The following is a 22,101-nucleotide window of genomic DNA, read 5'->3' as shown; positions in this document are numbered from 1 at the left end:
GACCGAAAAACTACAAAAACAGTGTCAATATTATTGATAAGAAAGAAGGTTAAGAACTCAAAAATGAAATAACATAACAAATAAAAATAAAATTAAATAAAAAAATAAAAATTAAATTAAATTAAAAAATCAGTCAATCAGATTTTAATATATATTTATCAAATATCGATTAGAAAATTGTAAAAGATAAACGAAAAGAAGTAATGGTGGTTAGGTGCCAAGAACAATAATATTTTGTGTAGGAATCTAATTAAAATCACATGTATGCACATACTACCGACACTGCAAAACCTTAAATCAAGGATTTTATTTTTTTCGTTCGAAGTTTGATATTCATATTGAAATTTTAATTATTTTAAATTTATAGTGAATAAAGTCTCATTTAAGAGATATTGATATTTATGTTGAAGCTCAATCATTTTAAATTCATATAACGTCGAGCCCCAATCAAGGGGTAGTTCTCCCTTTTAAGAACTTTTTCATATTAAAATTTCAACCGTAACTTTTGATCATGCGATCGAAAAGCAACCTCATTAACTACGTCAGTACAATGATGAAGGATAGCATAAGATCTGATCTATTCGTAAGAAGTTCAGATTTAAATAAATCATCTAGACATATATCTATATTTTTGAATGTTCATTTTCAAGCCTATTTTTCACTTGGAACAAGGAGGAACAGAGGGTGTGTTTGGCAATTGGCTAGGAAAATATATGTCAAAAATGAGTAATGTTAATGTCTTGGGCATTTAGTAATGTAAATAAAAAATATTATCCAAGGAGCATGTATGTACTTCAGAAAATTAGTATGGAGTGCCACTGAATTGAATGGGGTGTTGGGTTGCTCGATAATATATATATATATCTAAACTTATGCTCGAAATCTTAAAGACACACTTATATTATACTAAGGTCCTATTACCTCTTGAAATTATTTTATTAATAATTTTCTATCCTTTTTCGACCTACATGACTCTATCTTGTGGGTCCAATGCTAGTTGACTTTTTTTTTTCAAACTAGTGCCACGTAGGCCGAAAAGGAATAAAAAATTACTTATGAAATAAGTTCAGAAAAATAATAGGATCTTAGTATAATATAAACGTGTCTCTAAAATTTCAGACATAAATTGAGGAGCTACTTGTGTTCTTTTGGGTAAGAAAAAACTTAAACTCACAAGAATAGTGAAAAGGATGGTGGTCCATATTAAGCTTTTAGCCAAAAGCATTTGTCTAAGGGGCTAAAGTCCACAACTACTTGATTTTGGTACCATTATTTAAGTTGTATTCGTGTAAAAAATTTGTAAGCTATTGTTAAATAAAATATTTAAAGTTTTATGTGATTAAAGTTTAAGCATATATAATTAAATTAAAGTTTATTTATTTTTGTATCGACTTTAATTATAAGTAAATTAAAATTTATTTTACTTTTAATCAATTTCACATATAAGTGTCTGAATAAAGTTATTTTTGTTTGAATCTCAAGCATATACATATAACTAAAATTCAATCATTAATTTTTATTTAAATTCGAGTCATATATAGCTAAATTAAGTCATCTTTGTCTATGCATTGAAATGCACTCAATTTTAACTTCAAACACCTCATATTTAAAATTATTTTGAAAAATCAATAAACATACCATTTTTTTTAGATCTAGATTTTAATCTAGGACTTCAAGAGTAACATAAACTGGCCAAACATTAATAGAGGGACCAGTATATGTTGGGATTTAAATTTTAAAAGACTGGCCCCTTCTTTTCTATTTATCACTCTCTTACACGTCTTCTCGGTTTTTTTCTTCGATGATCGAAATTCATATTAAAATTTTAATTAAATTTGAATTGCGCGAACATTGTCATTACGCTCCTAACAGAGTTTTCTCTCTTGACTTAGCAAATTACTTATTAAGAAGAGCAGAATGGTTGATATATACAAATATATCTTTGTCTTAGGGTTACCATTTAAATTGTATCTGTCAATGTTGAAGGAAGCTGAAAACCTCCATGGATAAAAGCTTGATTAGAAAAAGCATTGAAAACGTGTATGTTATTTTCTCATTGAATGCCAAAACTGAAAAACTGCACAGTGGTTATATAACCAACAGAAAATGTAACTAACTTCTGACCCTAACTAACTAATTAAAAATGAAAACTAACTAACTACACTAACAGCTAAGTGTAATTACTAACTTAACCTCAATACCCCCCTCAAATCGGAGCAGAGGTGATCGAAACCAATTTGTCCAGAAGCGTAGAATGCTTAATCCCAGTAAGTGCTTTGGTAAGGACATCTGCCAACTGATCAGTAGTGTCAACATGATGTAGTGTAACAAGCCCTTCTTGGAGTTTTGATCTCACAAAATGGCAATCCACTTCTATATGCTTTGTACGTTCATGGAAAACAGGATTCTTAGCAATATGTATGGCTGCTTGGCTATCACAAAACACAGGAAATGGTGCAGTATGATGTATATTCAGCTCCTTAAACAATCTTTGCAGCTAAGTTAATTCACCTACTACCTTCCTCAAGGATCTGTACTCTGCTTCGGCTGAACAAAGTGAAATGGTTTCTTGTTTCTTGGACTTCTAGCTGATAGGGCTGTCTCCTAACAATACAATATAACCACTAACAAAAATTTCCTTGAATCAGGACAGGCGGCCCAATCAGAATCACAATATGCTTGTACTTCAAAATTTGCAGCAGATGACATGAAAACACCTAGAGTGGGATCTTTCTTGAGGTATCTTAACATGTGAAAAGCAGCATGTAGATGAGGCTCCCTAGGATCTTGCATGTATTGACTGAGAAGTTGTACACCATAAGCAAGATCAAGCCTAGTATGTGTAAGGAAATTCAACTTGCCAATTAGTTTTCTATAGTAAGTAGGATCATCCAGAACTTTCCCTTCATGAGATCTTAGCTTGATATTTGGATCTAGTGGAGAAGATAAAGGAGCCATGTGATCACAATTGAACTCTTTGAGAAGATCCAATACAAACTTTCTCTGAGAAATCAAAATTCCATCATCTTTGTACAAGACTTCTAGGCCTAGAAAATAATGTAATCTGCCAAGATCTTTGATCTTGAACTGATTGTCAAGGAACCTTTTGAGCTCATCAATTTCATCAGTGTTTGTTCCTGTAAGTAAAATATCATCTACATAAACACCTCGAAAGACATTAGATGCACCTCTTTTCCTGTAAAACAGTGAATAGTCATGAAGAGAATGTTCATATCCTCTTGTGTGTAGTGCTTCAGTCAGTTTTTCATACCACTGCCTACTAGTCTGCTTTAGACCATATAATGACTTGTTAAGTTTGCAAACCAAAATCTTGTGAGGAGTGACTATACCTGGTGGTATGTCCATGTACACTTCTTCATGTAAATCTCCATGTAGGAAGGCATTGTTAACATCAAGCTGATGTATGTTCCACTGTTTCTTTGCAGCAACAACAATAAGTGTTCTTACAGTAGTCATCTTGACCACAGGTGAGAAAGTTTCTGTATAGTCTATGCCATGATGTTGAGTATATACCTTTAATACAAGCCTTGCTTTATACCTTTCTACACTTCCATCAGCCTTGTGTTTGACCTTATAAACTCATCTACAACCAACAGGTTTCTTATCCTTTGGAAGGTTTATGAGAGTCCAAGTATTGTTGTCATGCAGGGCAAGAAACTCTTGTGTCATAGCCTTTTGCCATGCAGGATCGATAGATGCTTCATCATATGAATTAGGTTCACAATCATGAGAGACATTCATTACAAAAGACTGACTATCAGAATTAAAGACATCAGGAGACACATGATGTTTAAGAGTAAAAAGGGCACTCAAGGATGGAAAAGGTGGTTGTGAATTTGAAACAGTTGGGGATGGTACATTGTGAACATAGTCAGACAAATATACAGGAGTCTTATGTAGTCTTTGGGATCTTCTAAGCTGTGGTATGGGTAGTGGATTTTCAGGTGTGATATGAGCAGGTGATATGGAGGGAGGAGGTGATGTGTTAGGAGCCTCAGTGGTTGCTTCATTACTGGAATGATTTTGATCATCATATGATATTGGATAATCATGAAGAGACACACAATGAAAAGGAAATTTTGGAAAGTGAGTAGGATCTTTAGACATGACAAAAGGAAAGATAGTTTCATGAAAAATTACATCTCTTGAGACATGGATTTTCTTAGTGGATAAGTTCAAGACTTTATAACCCTTTGTAGCATAAGGATATCCAACAAACACATGTGGTATGGTTTTGGGATCAAATTTAGTTCTGTGAGCTTTTGGACTAGTAGGATAACATAAACATCCAGAACTCTTTAAGTGTGAGTAGGTAGGTTTGTGTTTATATAAAATTTCATAAGGAGTTTTATTTTGGAGATGAAAAGAAGGTAGTCTATTTATAAGATATGTGGAAGCAAGTGTACATTCACCCCAATATTTCACTGGGAGTTTAGACTGGAAAAGAAGAGCCCTTGTTGTTTCAAGGATATATTTGTGCTTTCTTTCGACCACATCATTTTGTTGAGGAGTATAAGGACAAGATTTCTGATGAATGATTCCTTTGGATTGGAAAAACAAAATGGTTTCGTTGCTAGTGAACTCTAAACCATTATCTGATATGATGGTTTTAACAGTGGTGTTGAACTGGTTCTCAACCATGAGTATAAAAGCTTTAAGGATATGAAAAGCATTGCTTTTACTACTTAGAAGATGTGTCCAGGTAGATTTACTAAAATCATCTACTAAGGTAATGAAATACTTGAAGTTGTCATGAGTTGGTGTTTGATATGGGCCCCAAATATCAACATGTAATAGTTCAAAAATACCAGTAGTGGTGTGAGTTTTTGGTGGAAAGGGTAATCTGGATTGTCTTGCCATGGGACATATAGGACAGAAGAAAGGTTGTTTTGATGAGAAGTTTACTGGTATGGAGGATATATTTTTCATCTTCACAAAAGGTACATGTCCAAGTCTATAATGCTACAACAAATCCACACTATCATTAGGAAAGGAATTAGAACTAAAAGAGTTGTCAGCAACATTGTCTTTATTACCAACAAGAGAAGAATTTATCGCATTTGAATGAGAATTACATGAGAGAGATTTACATTGTACTTTATCACTGGATAGAGGGTAAAGAGAAGAGGAATGATGTTGAGCATGTGAATTCTTTTGTAGGCAGTCTGAGCAGAGGAAGTAAAGGCCATCATGCATCTTACCAATTTCCAGAGGCCTCTTCAGTGAAGGGGCCTGCAACAGACAAGAAGTGTTAGAAAAAGAGACAGTGCATTAAAGATGGTTTACAAGAGAGTTGATGGAGATTAAATTGTACTTGAAAGAGGGAGCATACAATACTCCTGACAGGATGATTTGAGGTGTAAGATGTACATTACCAACCATTGTGATTTTGACTCTATATCCATTTGGTAATCTAACTAACATAGGATAAGGAAGATTTACTGTATTCACAAGGTTATTTTTGTTAAAAGTCATGTGATGAGAAGCTCCCGAGTCTAGAATCCATAGGTCAGTCTTTGTTTTGAAACACTCACATGAAAGTTTAATATAAGCAGGAGAAAAAGAACAAGCAAAAGCACCTGCAAAGTTCATAGAACCACATACTCCATCATTTTGAAACTGATTCAGCAGATGAGAAACTTGATCATATTGTTCCTTGGTGATACTGATATTCTCATTTCCTTGAGGATGATCATTACAAGAGGTTGAACTTGATTCCTTTGTCTGCTCACTAGCATCTCCATCACAAGATAGTCTTACAGAGTTTGCTGATGCACCTCTTCCTTTATTGTTATGCCTTGGATTGTGCTGATCACGAACAGGACCATTTGTGTCATTAGATGAATAGCCATGCAACTTGTAACACTTTGCTCTAACATGTCTTGGACTTTTACAAAAATCACAAAAAGGCCTTCCTCTTGGTGTTGTGTTGGAGGTAGAATAATTTGTTTGAAAACTCCTACCTCCTGAACTTGATGAAACTGCAGCTAGAGAACTATTCTCAGTAAACATTTGATTATTTGGTTTAAACTCTCGTTGTTTTTCCTCTTGTACCAGTAAGGCAAAAGCTTGTGCCAAGGATGGTAATGGATTCATCATAAAAATACTTCCCCTAATCGTAGTATATACCACATTCAAACCCATCAGAAATTGAATCAAACGTCTGTCTTGCTCTACCTTCTGAACGTTGGCTTTAGCTCCACACACACACACACACAACTACACTGACTTGAAACACATAAACTGTTTAATTCCTCCCAAAATCTCTTCATACAAGTGTAATACGTTGTGATGTCGAGAATACCTTGATTAAGGTCATTTATCTCCTTTTGAGTTTGGTACAATTTTGCTCCATTTGCCTGATCATATCGATCCTCCAGTTCTGTCCACAATTCCAAAGCATCATTGACATATTCAACACTACCAGCAATATCTCGATCTAGAGAATTGAGAATCCATGAAGTGACCATATCATCACACCTCACCCATTGATGATAACTGGAATGATTCACCTCTGGTCTCTTACACTCACCATTGATGAACACTAGCTTGTTCTTCAGTGACAAGGAACGAAGTACACTACGGCGCCATGAATGAAAACCAGTACCATTAAAAGGAATTGGTACAAGTACGGCTCCAGGATTATCTGAGGGATGAATGTAGAAGGGACTCCCTGCATCAATCCCAGAAGGAGGAACACTGTCTAATCCAGTGCCCGTAGAGGCAGAATTTGTCATTTATGTCTCAAAGGAAAAATTCAAAAATTTGCAGAAGATGAAATGTGAAGATCTGATGCGCAGATTGAAGAAGAAAGAAGCAAGAAAATCAGAAACGTTCCTGCTCTGATACCATGTCAATGTTGAAGGAAGCTGAAAACCTCCATGGATGAAAGCTTGATTAGAAGAAGCATTGAAAACGTGTGTGTTATTTTCTCATTGAATGCCAAAATTGAAAAACTGCACAGTGGTTATATAACCAACAAAAAATGTAACTAACTTCTGACCCTAACTAATTAATTAAAAATGATAACTAACTAACTACACTAACAGCTAAGTGTAATTACTAACTTAACCTCAATGGTATCCTTAATTTTTTTAAAAAAAGTTGTGCAAATTTAGGCCTCGAAAAATTATCTTTTCATATAATGTTAGACTGATAAAATCTTACATTTACTCATATATTGCTTAAATTTACGAACAATACATTAGTCTTTTATCTAAAAATTTACAATAACTTGCAACATTTTAGAAGGTGAGCTAGCATTTTCTCATAAGATTTTTAATTTGCTCAAAAAAATCTTTAGATCGTGATATAAAATGGTTATAATATGTAAATAGAAAACGAAAAAGATAATGATGGATCATTTACTAAACTAACTAACAAAAAAAAAAGTAGTCAATAAACCACTCTCGTGGATATGTATATTTTTAGGCATAAAGTTGTAAACTTGTTATGATCAGAACTTTTACTTAAAAAATATAAAATGTTAAAATGTAAGCATATAAAGAATTACTCAATGAGATTTACGACATTATTAGCATCTCAATGAGTATAGTCCATTTAATTTTAGATCAATTAATCAATTAAACTACGTACTTATTTGATCATGTTAAACAATATTTATTAGTATGAATTAGAAGTTGTTGGATAATTCATATATTAAAAGTATATACTTAATTTTGATATTACTTATATATTATAATATGTTAAAATCAAATAATTTCACATTCAAGCCCATTTTTCTAAGTTTTTTTTTTCAAATAATGATAGCTTAACTTTCTAATATTAAAATCAATACTATAATCACAATTTGAACTTCATGTGCTAACAACAAATCGACTTTGTCAAGCAACAATCTTTGTGAATGGATTGAAGAAGAAATTTATGGGAAGTGTTCTACCTTTCAAATTAAATACAATCTAAGTCAATTTGAGTAAAAACGGAAAAAACAAAATTAATTTTGGTTACGTTATAAGTTAAAATGTAAACATCTCTTTAAATTATATGTTGTGACTGTGGAATTATTTTTATATGATCAATTTATTTTAGTTTGTTATAACATGTCGTATATTTGATCTCTACGTTACAAAATCATGAGCTATTAATATTTCAAGGCAAATTTAAAGGCATTTATTTAGGCTAAAAAAAGGGAGGCAAATTTCATGTTCTTGTCTTGTGATACACATTAGTATTTTAAGTATCCAACTAGGAATAGTGTAGTTCAATTATAGTAATTCTTTTTTATTAATTTATTATAATTATTTATTCATACGAACTATATATATGTTAGATGTGTGTGACGTAGGGGTGTACATGATCGAATTGGTTCAGGGTTTTTCAAATATAAAAACAAATCATTTGTGTTGGATTTTAGAATTTATAAATCAAACCAATAGAACTCGGATATTTCAACTTCAAGTTTTTTCGATAAAGTTTTCATACAAACATATAATTTACCTGTACTTCAAATATTTCTTTAGTCCTACCAAAATGCAACTATCTAAGTTATTTCTGAAGAAAATAACAAAAATATGATATGATTGATGCTTCTTAAATATCCAACAACAAAATAATAAAATCGCGTAAAAAAATATTGCAAATTAATAAGTCATAATGAAATTGATCATAATTTAAAGTACGAAGTGATGCTAAAATAAGTTTAGAAAGTATTAGTTACATGACTAAATATTAAAAGAAAGTAAAATTAGATCATGTATAAATCTATGTAAAACTAAAAAAACAAATATTCAATATTATTGTCATTCTTAGTGTTGAATTTATTTACTTTTTGCATTAGTATTAATTTGATTTTATTTAAACTTTATTAATTATCACCAACATATATGAACTATAATTTTTAGATCATTAAGAATTCTAACTTCCAAACATGAAATAAATATAATAAAAGATAAAAACTATGCAAAAGTATAAGAGATATTTAAAAATTATATCAAAATAAATATTTTTACATATAAAATATTGAATTTATATATATACTATTGGGTTGGTTTGGTCTCGGATTGGTTATTTTTAGTTGAAACCAAACCACCCCAAATATAGTCGGATTTTTTTTCCAACACCAAACCAAGTCAAACCAAATCACTAGTCGAATTTTTTTTATGACTCGAGTTGCGATTTGATTCGATTTTGTACACCCCTAGTGTTGATGTCTCATCTAAAAATTTAAGTTGCTAGAAATAACACATATTTATTATATACAACACGTCCCCTTACCTACATGATTGATTTTCTTTTATGAGCAAGCACGTGAAAATTCTTTTTGATAATAAATAACAGTGAAATTCGATATCAAAACTTTTACCGATTCTGATACCATGTTAATATTTATATGTTGGATGTAATTATACATCAACGCATACAAGAAATCGATGCACCCCTTCCCCTAATGAACCTTGTTTTGAAAGATTAAGAAGTTTCAAGTCATATGAGTCAACTATATTTTTTTCTATTATGTTTATTAAAATCTATCCATTAGTCACAAATTCAAAATTTAGATGTACATTATATAAGGTTATAAATTATCCGTATTGAATGACTCTCCATTGCCCCATAAACAAATTAACACTAATAAATTATTCCAAATCTCAATTATTTGTTATATATATAGTAAGTTCACTAGTACACTTTTATGTACAATAATCACCATTTAATTTAGAGATCAATATATCATGTCCAATTATCATAATCCTAAGATTTTCATCATGGCTCATTTTATGATATTTTTTCTGTTTTTATCATTTTCTCAATCTTCTGCTAATGATGATAATTCTCCTTCCATCATTTGCAAAAATACCCATTTCCCTAATTTCTGCAAATCAATTCTACCAACAACTGGGAATTATAGTAATATCTATGACTATGGTCGATATTCAGTTCACAAATCTTTATCTAACGTTCGTAAATTTATTTCGATTGTTCAAAAATACCTTAGACGATCAAAAAATCTATCGATTTCCACAATTCACGCCCTCCAAGATTGTTATTTTTTAGCTGATTTAAACAAAGATTATCTCTCAACAACATTCAAAACAGTTAATAAAACTTCAAAGATTTTGCCAATTTTGGAAGCAGAGGATTTGTAAACTTTGTTAAGTGCCATTTTGACAAATACACAAACTTGTTTAGATGGTCTCCAAGAAATTAATAGTACCTCTTTTGATCCTTGGAGTTTGAGAAATGACATTTTAACCCCTCTTATTAATGACACAAAACTTCATAGTATCTCTTTAGCCTTGTTCACAAAAGGTTGGGTTCCTAAGGACAAAAAAGGAACAAAAATTACTCAAAAGAAGTTAGTTTTCAGAAATGGCCACTTGCCTTTGAAAATGTCAGAAAGAAATAGGGCTATATTTGAAACAATTAGCAGGAGAAAGCTCTTGCAACAAGCTGCTGACCAAATCTTGGTGAGTAACCCATACCATTATATATATATATATCAAAATTGTGATCGGCTATATGAATTTCCGTTGCATTTAAGCTCAAAATGACAAATAAATATAAATGTGGAAGTATATGTAAATATATATAATAATACTAATAATAATATTAGAAGTCCTCTAACAAGACTGAAATTTATTCCCGACTAGAAGATATCACTGTAATAAATTTTTTCCCTTCATTGTGCCCTATCTTTAGCTAAGTTTGCGTTAGTTGTAATAAATTTTAGGTCTTCAACGATAACTTCCTTCTAAGTGATCTTAGGTCTAAGTTCCAAGCTATGGGGGAAAAAAACTTCCTAGCCAATCGTAATTTCTAAAAAGCATTATACTTGCTACATTGAAAGGAGCGCTAGAACAATGATAATGTTATACACGTGCAACCTATTGGTCACGAATTTCAAGTTGTAAAAATAGCCATCGGTAAATGCATTAGGGTAAATTGCCTGCATCACAATCTTTTAATGTGAATTTAAGTGTACGTTTACGTATGGAAAAAAATAGGATTAATTACTTGAGTGAATTTCTTTTAAAAAATAATTACTTATTTTAAATATATTTATTAATTATTACCATTTATAGCAATATATGACAATATTGTATATTTTATTAAATTGTAACTCTCGCTCTTTTTCTTTTCTGTCGCTCTTTTTTTTTCTCTCCTTTTCGCTCTTTTTTTTTCCTGTCTCTCTTGCACTCTTTTTCCTCTCTTCTCTATACCCACTTCTTTTATTAGCTCTTTTTTAATCTCCCAAAAAAAAGAGAAGCAACTAAATTAAATGCAAAATATGGTAAACAAAAGAGCATCTTATTATTTGTAAATTGAATAAAATTTATATCAATAATTAATTAAACAAATAATTTAATAGTAACAAATTAACCAATAAACTGTAAAATGAATTAAACTTATATAAAAAGTGTATAAACAAATATTAAAGTTGAATTGGAAGAGAGAATTAATCATGAATAAAAAACGTAACTAATGAAAGACCAAACATTAATCTATAAAGTGAATTAAACTTGTATCAATAATGAATTAAGCAAGAAATTCAATAGTATCAAATCAACCAATAAACTTCAGATTGAATGAAATTTGCATTAAAAGTGTATTATACAAATACTAAAATTGAATTAGAAGAGGTAATTAAGCATGAATGAAAAATGTAACTAAAGAAGACAAGACAATGATCTATAGAGTGAATTAAACTTATATTAATAATAAATTAAATAAGTAATCTAACAGTGACAAATAACAAACTACAAAATGAATGAAATTTGCATTAAAAATGTATTACACGATATTAAAATTGAATTTGAAGATAAACTTAAGAATAAATGAAAATGAAACACATAAAAATAATCTATAAACTGAATTAAACTTTTATTCTTGAATATAATTCACTGTTTATGATTTTAATTTAATTTAAATTCATATATAATACAACTTTAATACAATTGTGATTTAGTTTCATAAAATTAACCTTTTTTGACCTTCAATCTAATATTTCTCCTAAAATCACTTATAAACTTAATCAAACCCACTTAAAATTGATATATAATCCCCAAACGACATTTTCAATTATTTGGTTAGAACAATCTATCAAAATTAATTACAAATTCATAAAATTCAAATAATAAATTTAAAATTAGAAGTTTTATAATAACCATCATTGATGAGTTCTTGCTGCTTTAATTTTCTAGATTTGAAATTTCTGCTTGAGAACATAATTTTGTGCAAATTTTTTATCATTCTGTTACTATTTTTATCGTATTTTTGGATAAAAATGAAAAAATGTGTACAAAAACGAATATTTGAATAAATTTTTAAAGAAGAAGAATCAAAAAGGAGAAAGATAAAGAGACAAAGAAAGAGACGACAAAGAAAAAGAAGAAACAAAAGAAGAGAAGTAAGCGGAAAAATGCAGAGAAAGAGGCAAGCGCCTGTACAATTGTTTCATTCCAAAAAATTGTTATATTTAGTTAGAAAAATTATATTGACATAAATAGTAAATATTTTTTTGATGTAGCATATTTATGTGATTTTTCCAAAAAAATATTCCTAATATTTTTTTTTAACTTTTTGAAACTTTGACATAGGAATATGATGACCATGTTAAGGTGAGTAATGTTGTAATTGTAAGCCAAGATGGAAGTGGGAATTATAGTACCATAAATGATGCTGTGGCAATTGCTCCAAATAATACAGATGGTTCCAAAGGCTATTTTCTCATATATATTACTGCTGGTGTGTATGAGGAATATGTTTCAATTGCCAAAAACAAGAAGTATTTGATGATGATTGGTGATGGTATCAACCAAACTATTATTACAGGCAACCATAGCTACAATGTTGATGGATATACTACATTTAATTCTTCTACTTTTGGTAAGTACCTCCATAATTACTCTATTTTTCAAGTTATAACATATTGAGCATGAAAAGATCTACGTACACTCCGCTTGTGAAATTACATTAAACAAGAATTGATAATGTATATATTATATACAATACAAGCAAAACATAAACTCATATATATAAGGAAAAATTGTATATAATAGCAAACTAATAAATCAAATTAAATGTTATAATCATACTTTAATTTAATTGTATCCTATAGCAAACTGCTTTTTAGTCACCTCTCTCCCTCAAACTCTCGCTCGCCACTTTCCCTCTCTCGCTCGTTTCCTCTCACTTTTATACAAATAAAAGTATATAAAATGTGTTTCTGTTTGTATAAAGCGAGAAAAAATTGTATATATACATATCCATATCTCGCTCGCCTCTATCACTTATAAAAACAAAAATGAAATATATAAATTGTGTTTCTGTTTATATAAAGTGAGAAAAAAAATGTATATACACTTGCAAATACAAATATCTTCGTCTTATACACTTATAACTATACAATACAAACATTCCTCTACCCAATTTTATTTTGTCTTTCTCTCTTTCTCGTTTTATACATACACAAGTTATATAATTAATTTGTATACAACTGCTTTCTTTTGTATATGTATAGCGAATTATACAATTGGTTTCTTTGTATATGTATAACGAATTATACATATTTATGTTTGTTATGGAGCACAATTATGCAAATTTTGTTATAATATACAAATATAAATTTTGTATTTGCTATATGTGAAAATTGCAACCTACAGGTTAAAATGATGTACAATGGTAGGCAACTCGTTATAAGCAAAGCTAATGTAATAACCTAAAACGAAGCAATAATCTTTGTATCATGTTAAATTGAACTAAAAGAACTGATGTTGTAAAGATTCTTTATATTATCAATGCATATAACTTAAATTCTATTTTCTTGGAGTTTAAATTTTATACACCAACAACGTAATAAATATTTATACAATCAAGTCACTCATTATGTAGTTGAAGTACAATCTCATAATAACTAAGCACTAATCAGTAACATGAGTAAACTAGTACTTACTCCCACTGTCCAACAATAGTTGCCATTATTGACTTGACACATAAATTAAAAACTATAAATGATAAGAGTAATTTTACCAATTCACCCTTATTAAGTATAAATCATCTAACATTATAAAATGGGACGGAGGAAGAAGTATTTAATAGCAAGGGTAAAATAGACACAACGTAGTAAACTATTCATTGCTTTTATGAACTTCACAAGTATTGTTAACATCTCAAAATAATATGGTGGACAAGTAGAGATGGACGAAATGAGTAATTAACTTGTTATGATGAGTTAAAATTCACTCCTATATACTACAAACGACTGAAGTCCATACAAAGGATTGTCGTGGGATGCATAAGATCCTTTCACCACAGGTCTCAGATTCGAATGATACAAACAACAATAACAATATACCAAATACATACCTACAAGTGGCTCAAGAGAGGCTGAGTGTATGCAAACCTTAACCCCACCTTTCCTTCAATGCTATTTACGCAGTGCATATCTAGATTAGTCGGGGCCTGAAAGGGGTATTGTCATACTAGACAATGGGTGAGAAACCAAAGAAAACTTAGATCCATATTTCTTAACATGTTTCTTCTTTATCAACAGCTGTGGTTGGTCAAGGATTTGTTGCAGTTAACATAACATTCCAAAACACAGCAGGAGCAATAAATCACCAAGCAGTTGCAGTTAGAAATGGTGCAGATTTATCCACATTTTATAGCTGCAGCTTCCAAGGGTACCAAGACACATTATATGTACATTCACTCAGACAATTTTACAGAGAATGTGACATTTATGGCACAGTCGATTTCATATTTGGAAACGCTGCTGCAGTTTTCCAGAATTCCAACATATACCCAAAACTCCCTTTACAAAATCAGTTCAATGCAATCACAGCACAAGGCAGAACAGATCCGAATCAAAATACTGGAATTTCAATTCAAAATTGCACTGTAAAACCAGCAGATGACTTAAAATTCAGCAACAGTAGCACACAAACGTACCTTGGTAGGCCTTGGAAGGAGTACTCAAGGACTATCTATGCACAAAGTTTCATCGATGGATTTGTGAATTCGTTAGGATGGAGAGAATGGTCAGGGGATTTTGCACTCAATACGAGTTATTATGCAGAGTTTAATAATACAGGGCCAGGTTCTAACACCAGTGCCAGAGTCACTTGGCCTGGTTTTCATGTTATTGATGCTGCTGATGCTGCTAATATCACAGTTTCTAGCTTCTTACTAGGAGATTATTGGTTGCCACAAACTGGAGTGCCATATTTTAGTGGTCTGTTATAAACGTGACCTCGATAAGCTGTAAAGCCTCATGTCTGTTCAAATCGAGGTTAATGTGTATAAAACAAGGTGACATATTTTATTTAGTTAACTAATCTACGTAATAAGACTTGAGAACACAGGAAAAGGTTCTTTCATTCTATGCCGAAAGTGTCTATAGGAATACTTTTATCATGTGTTCGGCTGTTTGGTTGCTCAATCGGAACATATCATAATCTGAGTGTCTATATGAAATTTCATCAAAAGTTCAAAAAGCAGTCGATGTACCCCACCTTGTATGGATTACCTTGATCCCAGCTAGCTTGGTGTCGAAGTGTAGTTGATTGATACAAATTGAAATGAATGAGTTACTTGACAAAATTGCTTGAATTTGAGACCTCTAATTAATAATGAAAAAATACGTATCACCCCACTACAACTCCGAGTGCAGCAACTTTGAAAAAAATGCCCGTTGCTTTTCTTCTTCCTTTTCAATCTTATGTCAAGAATCACCACATTATACATAATTCTTCTGAACATGCTCACTTAAGCATGCACACTTGAATGTTGAATAGAACAAGATAGATACAAAAAAAACCCAACTAACTAATATCTGATTGAATGTTAGTTCATTCAATGACCGAATAACCATCCCATTCGGATTTTCCTTTCTTTTAATTTCTTAGAAGTTTCCATTTCCAGTCCAACAAGTCTGATTCTGTCCATAGTTACCAAATTAAAAATAGTCCAGAAAAGCTGAATTCTTTAGTAAAAGCTTTGAAGTTTTAAGATACATAAACTGGTCTTATATTCTAATAACAACATATCTAGTGTAATTCACAAGTGGGGTATGAGGATGGTAATGCAAACCTATCTCTACCTTTTGGGATAGAGAGGCTATTTCCGATAGACCATGTGCCCTTTATCCCACACACATAAAAAGACTTGAAAAAAGATTCAAAGCAACAAAGCAATCCATGATAAAAAGTTAAAATTACAGACACCTTAGAACTTTTGAAAAAAGTCATATATGTGGTCATTAATTTCTTCTGGTCTTTCTTGGTTGATGAAGTGTGCAACTCCTTCCATGATAACTACTTCTTGCAAGAATGGCACCACTTTTTGGAAACCACCTTTGTGGATATATTCCTTAACACCAGGTGTATTGTAAGTTAGGTCCACATCCCCTACGATGAACTTAACAGGGACCTTAATTTGTACACCGGTCCATGGCGCGGTCAGCTCCCAGTTTCTGAAACATTTAAAAATAAAACAATAATAAAATGGCCACACAAACAGCTATCATGCATTGTATATAATTGTATACATAAAAGACTTACGGGGTTGTTTGTTTGATGGGATAAAAGATAACAATCCTATGATAAATATGAGGTTGGTTAGTCTCTTATACACATGTATCTCTATGTTGCATGTTGAAGATACCGGGTTCAGTTGAAGTGAGTATATTAGGTTGCATCAGCTTCGTAAAGTAACATTTGCTTATAAGCAGGTATCAGAACATAAAACTATTAGGTTGATCCATGATATCCCGGGTGAATTTATAGGCGAAAATATGGGGCCTGTGAACCCGTGATCTCTTCATAAAACTAGGTATTTAATGTATATATATTCTAAAATCAGCATAATATTGTCTGCTATTGTTTGTTAACACTCATGCTACAAAAAGGTTAAATGTTGCACTTGGTTAAATGTTGAGTTATTTACCAAGACGACGAGGATTAGTTCTCAGTTAATAAATTTTACCCCGAACCATTCATAGTTCTCATTTAGAAACAATACCACAAAAAATTTGAGCAAAAAATAAAATTAAGAGTTCTTGAACAAATAGGTCATTTGGTTAAAAAAATGATTAGGCAACTCACAGGTCCATAGCTCGATAGTAGTTTAATCCACCAGTAAAACCTGACTGTCTGAACTTGTTGGCATAGTAGTTGACATCCTCTTCTGACAACCAAGATGGCAATGTAATGGGAGTATGTGGTGAACCCCCAAATCCTTTCTCTTTAGGCACACGAAGAGGAGCTGGATTGCGTGATGTTAAAAATTTCGCGATTAGTCTAGCGGTATCAACACGAGCAAACTCCTCTTCTGCCTCTCCATATTCCTAAGAAACAACACATTTGAAAGGGTGATTTCAGCAGCGATGATTAAATAACGTCTTCAGCGATGAGGGAGAACCACCGGAATTCATCAAATTTGTAACAGCTAGGTTTTTCTTTTGTTTTTATGATTTAACTCTAACATAAGACCCTTTTCTTCAAATGATAAATCAAAAGGTCATAAAAATTCTATATAACAAGATGGTGCTAAAGAAGTATAAGTTCTTAACACAGAGCTTCCCAAAAAATTTGCGAACTACCTATGCAAATAGCATGTTCTTTTTACACAAATACAAGTGAAAAAAGTTTCTGTTCTCCTCAGTTTCCTATATAAGCATACAAAAAAAGAAAATACTTTACTTGGATTAAGCAATCAAAATCACGATAGCATAGTAATTGAAAAAATATTTAACAAATTTTTAGAACAAAGCTGAATGGTGAGAATGGGGACACTAATGAGTACTTTATAAAATCTAAAGGGACTCGGTCTAATCATGAGGATAGTATTTTATCATGGTGTGGATCCTAAGTTACAATTCAAGAAACAGAGTAAGATGAGTGTCTTTTACGTCTTGACCAGAACAATGCTTAAATTTTGTGCGCAGTGCAGTGGAAAATTGCATCAACAGCTACTTCTGGACAATAATCATAAGCATGGACTCTTACTTTCCTTTTTCAGTTCGTTTAAAAAAACAATGCTTCCTTCCTTCTAGGCAACTCTTTAATTCCAATTTTCCAAATGACATATTTAACACCACAAGATTAAAGAACATTTTGGTACATTCTAATATCTTTAGTTTAAGACCACAAAATTTAAAAGTCTTCCATACTTTCTTAAACTTCATATCAAGTCAATACTATACAAACAAATTGAAACCGAAGGAGTAATAACATAGCTTACGAAAGGCAGACAGCAAATTCAGAAACCTTATGCCAGATATCACATATTTGAAGTCCCAGAATAGCAGAACCTATATGAGCACTCAAAACAATTCGAACATTGAATTTCCACAAAAGTTATTTGACATAAAATAATTGGAAGCAATGATATCACCAAAATCTTCACTTTATCCGTAAGTGCATGCAGTAAGGAAGATCATAAAAAAATCTCTTCAATCCGTAATTAGTTGCAGGCAGCTATATGAATCCTTAGCTCCTGTTTTTGAAGTTGAAACTTGAAAATTTGAATTTTCGAAGTTGTGATTTTGAAAATTGAAGTTATATTTGAACATGCATATTACTTGAATTTTTATAAGTATATAAGTGGAAGTCCCAAAACTAGAAAATATATGAAGATCACATTTTCACGGTCAGATATTTAAAGATAATTTTTTTAATAGCTACTCCCAAAATCTCTGGTCAAACACTAGCTTAAACTTTTTCAGACAATTTTTAATTGAGGTCCCCTATGTGAATGAACTACATATATTTTCCTCCATTAGACTATTTCGAGTCTCCGGTCAACTTAACATCCCCTCCTTTATCCAAGCTGAAATTAATGGAGCTAACGGAAAATAATGTAACAGTTGATAGAAGAAAAACAAAGGAGAGAAGGATGCTGCAAGAAACCTGAAATCTGCAAATATAGTAATCATCCCCGAGGACAGCACGCATAGATTCAATAGGCTTTCTCTTGGGGTTCCTGGGGTGGAAGACAACGCTCATATTAACCAGTGCTTTGATCCTATCAGGTCGCAAAAGGCATACATGCCAAGCTATAACAGCACCCCAATCATGTCCAACAAGGAACACCTAATTCAAAGAGGCAAATAAAATATTTATATAAAAAATGCATGTGCAACCACTGTTTGGAACTCCAACTATGCACTAATCATTATACAATCAGGTCAAGTATTAACATAATTACGGGCAAATTACAAAGAGAGTGGAAGATAAAAAAGGAGACAAGGTCCTAACTGAAAATAACAGAAACTACCAATCCATCTATCATGCCAGTCAAGTCGGTGCGAATCGTTCAACATAATGTCTTCTTAGACTTTGATCTTGATGGAAATATCATAACTATTCTACTTGGTAGGAGCGCCTATGTGACTCCTGAAGGCTATAACATAGAGTTGGAGGCTTAAATCTGGAACATCTAGAAAAGCCACCCCGCTAGAAGCCCCTGCTTATACCCTAACTTTAATAATTTATCATTATCATCTTTTTTCTCTCTCTAATGTATCTAGTTCCTTCCTGTACAATCATTTCTACAACGCCACAAAACACTCACTTTAGGTGGCAAATAGACAGAATCATATTTGAAGATGAATTATATCCAGGGTATTTGACGCTCAAGCAAATGTGAAAGCAGAATCTGTGAAAAAGTTTGTGTTCATCAAAGAAATGGAATAAGCATTTTTTTTCAGAGTGATAAGCAATAATAAACATCAATTAATAACCTAGAAAAAATGCTGGCTAACCTACTATAAAAGGTTAACTTCCTATTACATAAAAAAGTTAAAACAAAAAATACAAAATCATCCATACAGTACATCCATTAATTGATGTGTCCTCCATATATAATTAGTTGACTTGTGCACCACAGTATGTAAATCCTAGATCGTCCTGTAATTACTCGAACTATACTATACACTTAGATATACAGAACTCTACTAAAGGGGAACCTTATTTTTAGACATGGTACATAAATATGACATTTAACTTGGTCTCAAGTGATGTCTATGTCCTCCAACTTTGGAATCACAGGAGTAAACACTTAAACTTGTATAAAATTGAACGAACACACATACATATACATGTTCTATGTTCCATGTGACAGGATACATGTAGGACGTCATGTAGAATGAAGTGTACTACATTTAAATACATGTTCAAAAAATCACAACATCAAAAACTCAAACTTCAAGTTTCTATTGCTTAACGAGAACTAAGTAGTACACTAACTTTCACTAAATCCTATATTTCCCTGTAATTACTCAAATATACATATCACTAACTTCGTAAACTCACTATCAAATATATTAGAAATTTAAACTCTAGATTCGCCTCAAACCTGATCGAGACCCAGAGCATCTAGAAGGGCAATAAGGTCACCAACAATATGAAAAACGGTATAGCTAGAAGGAGAAGGGGGAGAATCTGTATCGCCATAACCACGTAGATCTGGTGCTATTGCGCGGTAACCTTTGGATGAAAGTGAAATCAGTTGGTGACGCCATGAATACCAGAGTTCAGGGAAACCATGAAGGAATAGTATTGTTGATGGGCCTTCACCAATTTCAGCTATGTGCATATTTATGCCGTTTACAGTGAGATTTTTGTGCTGTATATTCTCCATGGCTGGTTCTGTGTATTGCGCTTTCTTTTTGTTTTGTGGTAGAGATGATCAACAAAAAGATATATACTAGTAATTGCCTTTTTTGAATTGTTCAACAAAATGATGTTTCTTATGAGCACTTTATTTTTTATTTCTCGCTAGTTGATTAGTCGTTTTGCTTGTATTGAAAATTGACTAATTTAGATTAGTATAAAATATAATACAATTAGATAGTTTGAGTGGTTCGAATTTGACTAAGGGTAGATGGTTTTGAGTGACTAGGACTTGGCTAAGCCATTTATTGTCATTTACATAATAAATTTAATCAAGTACGATGATTCCTCGAATTATTATGTTACATAAGTATTACATAAATATCATATGTCATAAAGTTCATGCGAAGGGTTTACATAAAGAAGAAGAAAAAAAGAAAATAGCTCTTACTTAAATATTCTTGAGATATGTGGAGTATTTTCTTTGAAGACGTTAATATTTCATGGATTACATGAAAAGTTCTTTTGTAAATATGTAGGCACTTGAATGATGATTATTATTTATATATTATCTCCTAAGTTATTAGTATTTTGTAATATAATCAAACAAGACAAATCTTCCAAATCTTGAGTAATACAAAAACTTCTTTAAATAATTCTTTTGTGTCTTTCTTCATTCCTCAACGATTTGTTATTAAAATCTTAACTTAAGCTTAAAAGATCCTAAAAAATTCATGAGCAAGTTATCAAGTGTTGCACGATATATTAAGAGCATGGCTAATGAGAGAGACATCAATGTTGCTAGGACTACTAACGCCGAGTAGGATGGTGGAATGAAACTCAAAAAAGGGAGAAAGAATCTTATAAATAATGAGAAATTGTAACACGCCCCTACACCAAGTGAAGTGCTAATATCCCACTCACTTCCGATTACTGAGCCGAGTGATGATGCACATGAGAAAAAATTCGTAAACATTACACTTGGAATGAAATGGATTAAGAGGGTTGATACAACAAGACAAACTATAAAGATTTTATGCAGACGCTTGAATAGGGTTAATGACAGATTTAAGACACTTGAAGACTTTACCCTTGAGAAAAATGACAATAACCGCAAAAAGTTGAAGACACGTAAGCATGCAAATTACGAGATGAAGGAAACAATCACCTCGTGGAGTGTTGGCTCATGTATGCATTAAACACAATTGAAACCTCGAAGGCCGAGATGAAAGTGCTTAAGGAAGGAATTGAAGCTAGAAGATCTACATCGTCCAATGGAGATAGGAGGGCCAAGGTTGAGGCTCCCAAGCCACCAATGTTCAATGGTGCTCGTGATGCGTAAGATTTGGATAATTTCCTTTGACATAGGGAGAACTAATTCAAGTCCAATGGAGTAAAAAGAGAGGAGAACAAGATCAACGCTATCATGTTATACCTCTCAGAGATGGTATACTATCATAAAAGCAAAAAGAATCCAAAACAAGAAAGGAGTTTTGCATCATCAACACAT

At 31.9% G+C, this 22,101-nt stretch overlaps 2 protein-coding genes and 1 pseudogene across 2 annotated transcripts; 1 reads left to right on the top strand and 2 right to left on the bottom strand.

The window, feature by feature from the left end:
* Positions 1–3,600: 3,600 nt before the first annotated feature.
* Positions 3,601–6,758, bottom strand: LOC138349069 (uncharacterized). Its single transcript, XM_069298909.1, has 4 exons — positions 6,307–6,758; positions 5,401–6,133; positions 5,112–5,253; positions 3,601–4,118 (listed from the first exon to the last, which is right to left on the bottom strand). Exons 1-4 carry the CDS (start codon positions 6,756–6,758, stop codon positions 3,601–3,603), a joined length of 1,845 nt encoding a protein of 614 aa, XP_069155010.1.
* A 2,929-nt stretch (positions 6,759–9,687) lies between these two features.
* LOC101244490 (probable pectinesterase/pectinesterase inhibitor 7) lies at positions 9,688–15,348 on the top strand (annotated as a pseudogene).
* A 593-nt stretch (positions 15,349–15,941) lies between these two features.
* Positions 15,942–20,784, bottom strand: LOC101260234 (uncharacterized). Its single transcript, XM_004240502.5, has 4 exons — positions 20,335–20,784; positions 18,888–19,070; positions 17,082–17,323; positions 15,942–16,450 (listed from the first exon to the last, which is right to left on the bottom strand). Exons 1-4 carry the CDS (start codon positions 20,617–20,619, stop codon positions 16,204–16,206), a joined length of 957 nt encoding a protein of 318 aa, XP_004240550.1. The 5' UTR covers positions 20,620–20,784; the 3' UTR covers positions 15,942–16,203.
* Between the last annotated feature and the right edge of the window lie 1,317 nt (positions 20,785–22,101).

Source organism: Solanum lycopersicum, chromosome 6 (genome assembly GCF_036512215.1).
Source record: "Solanum lycopersicum chromosome 6, SLM_r2.1".
In the NCBI taxonomy this organism is placed as follows: domain Eukaryota; kingdom Viridiplantae; phylum Streptophyta; class Magnoliopsida; order Solanales; family Solanaceae; genus Solanum; species Solanum lycopersicum.
This window is presented reverse-complemented; position numbering and strand designations above follow the sequence as displayed.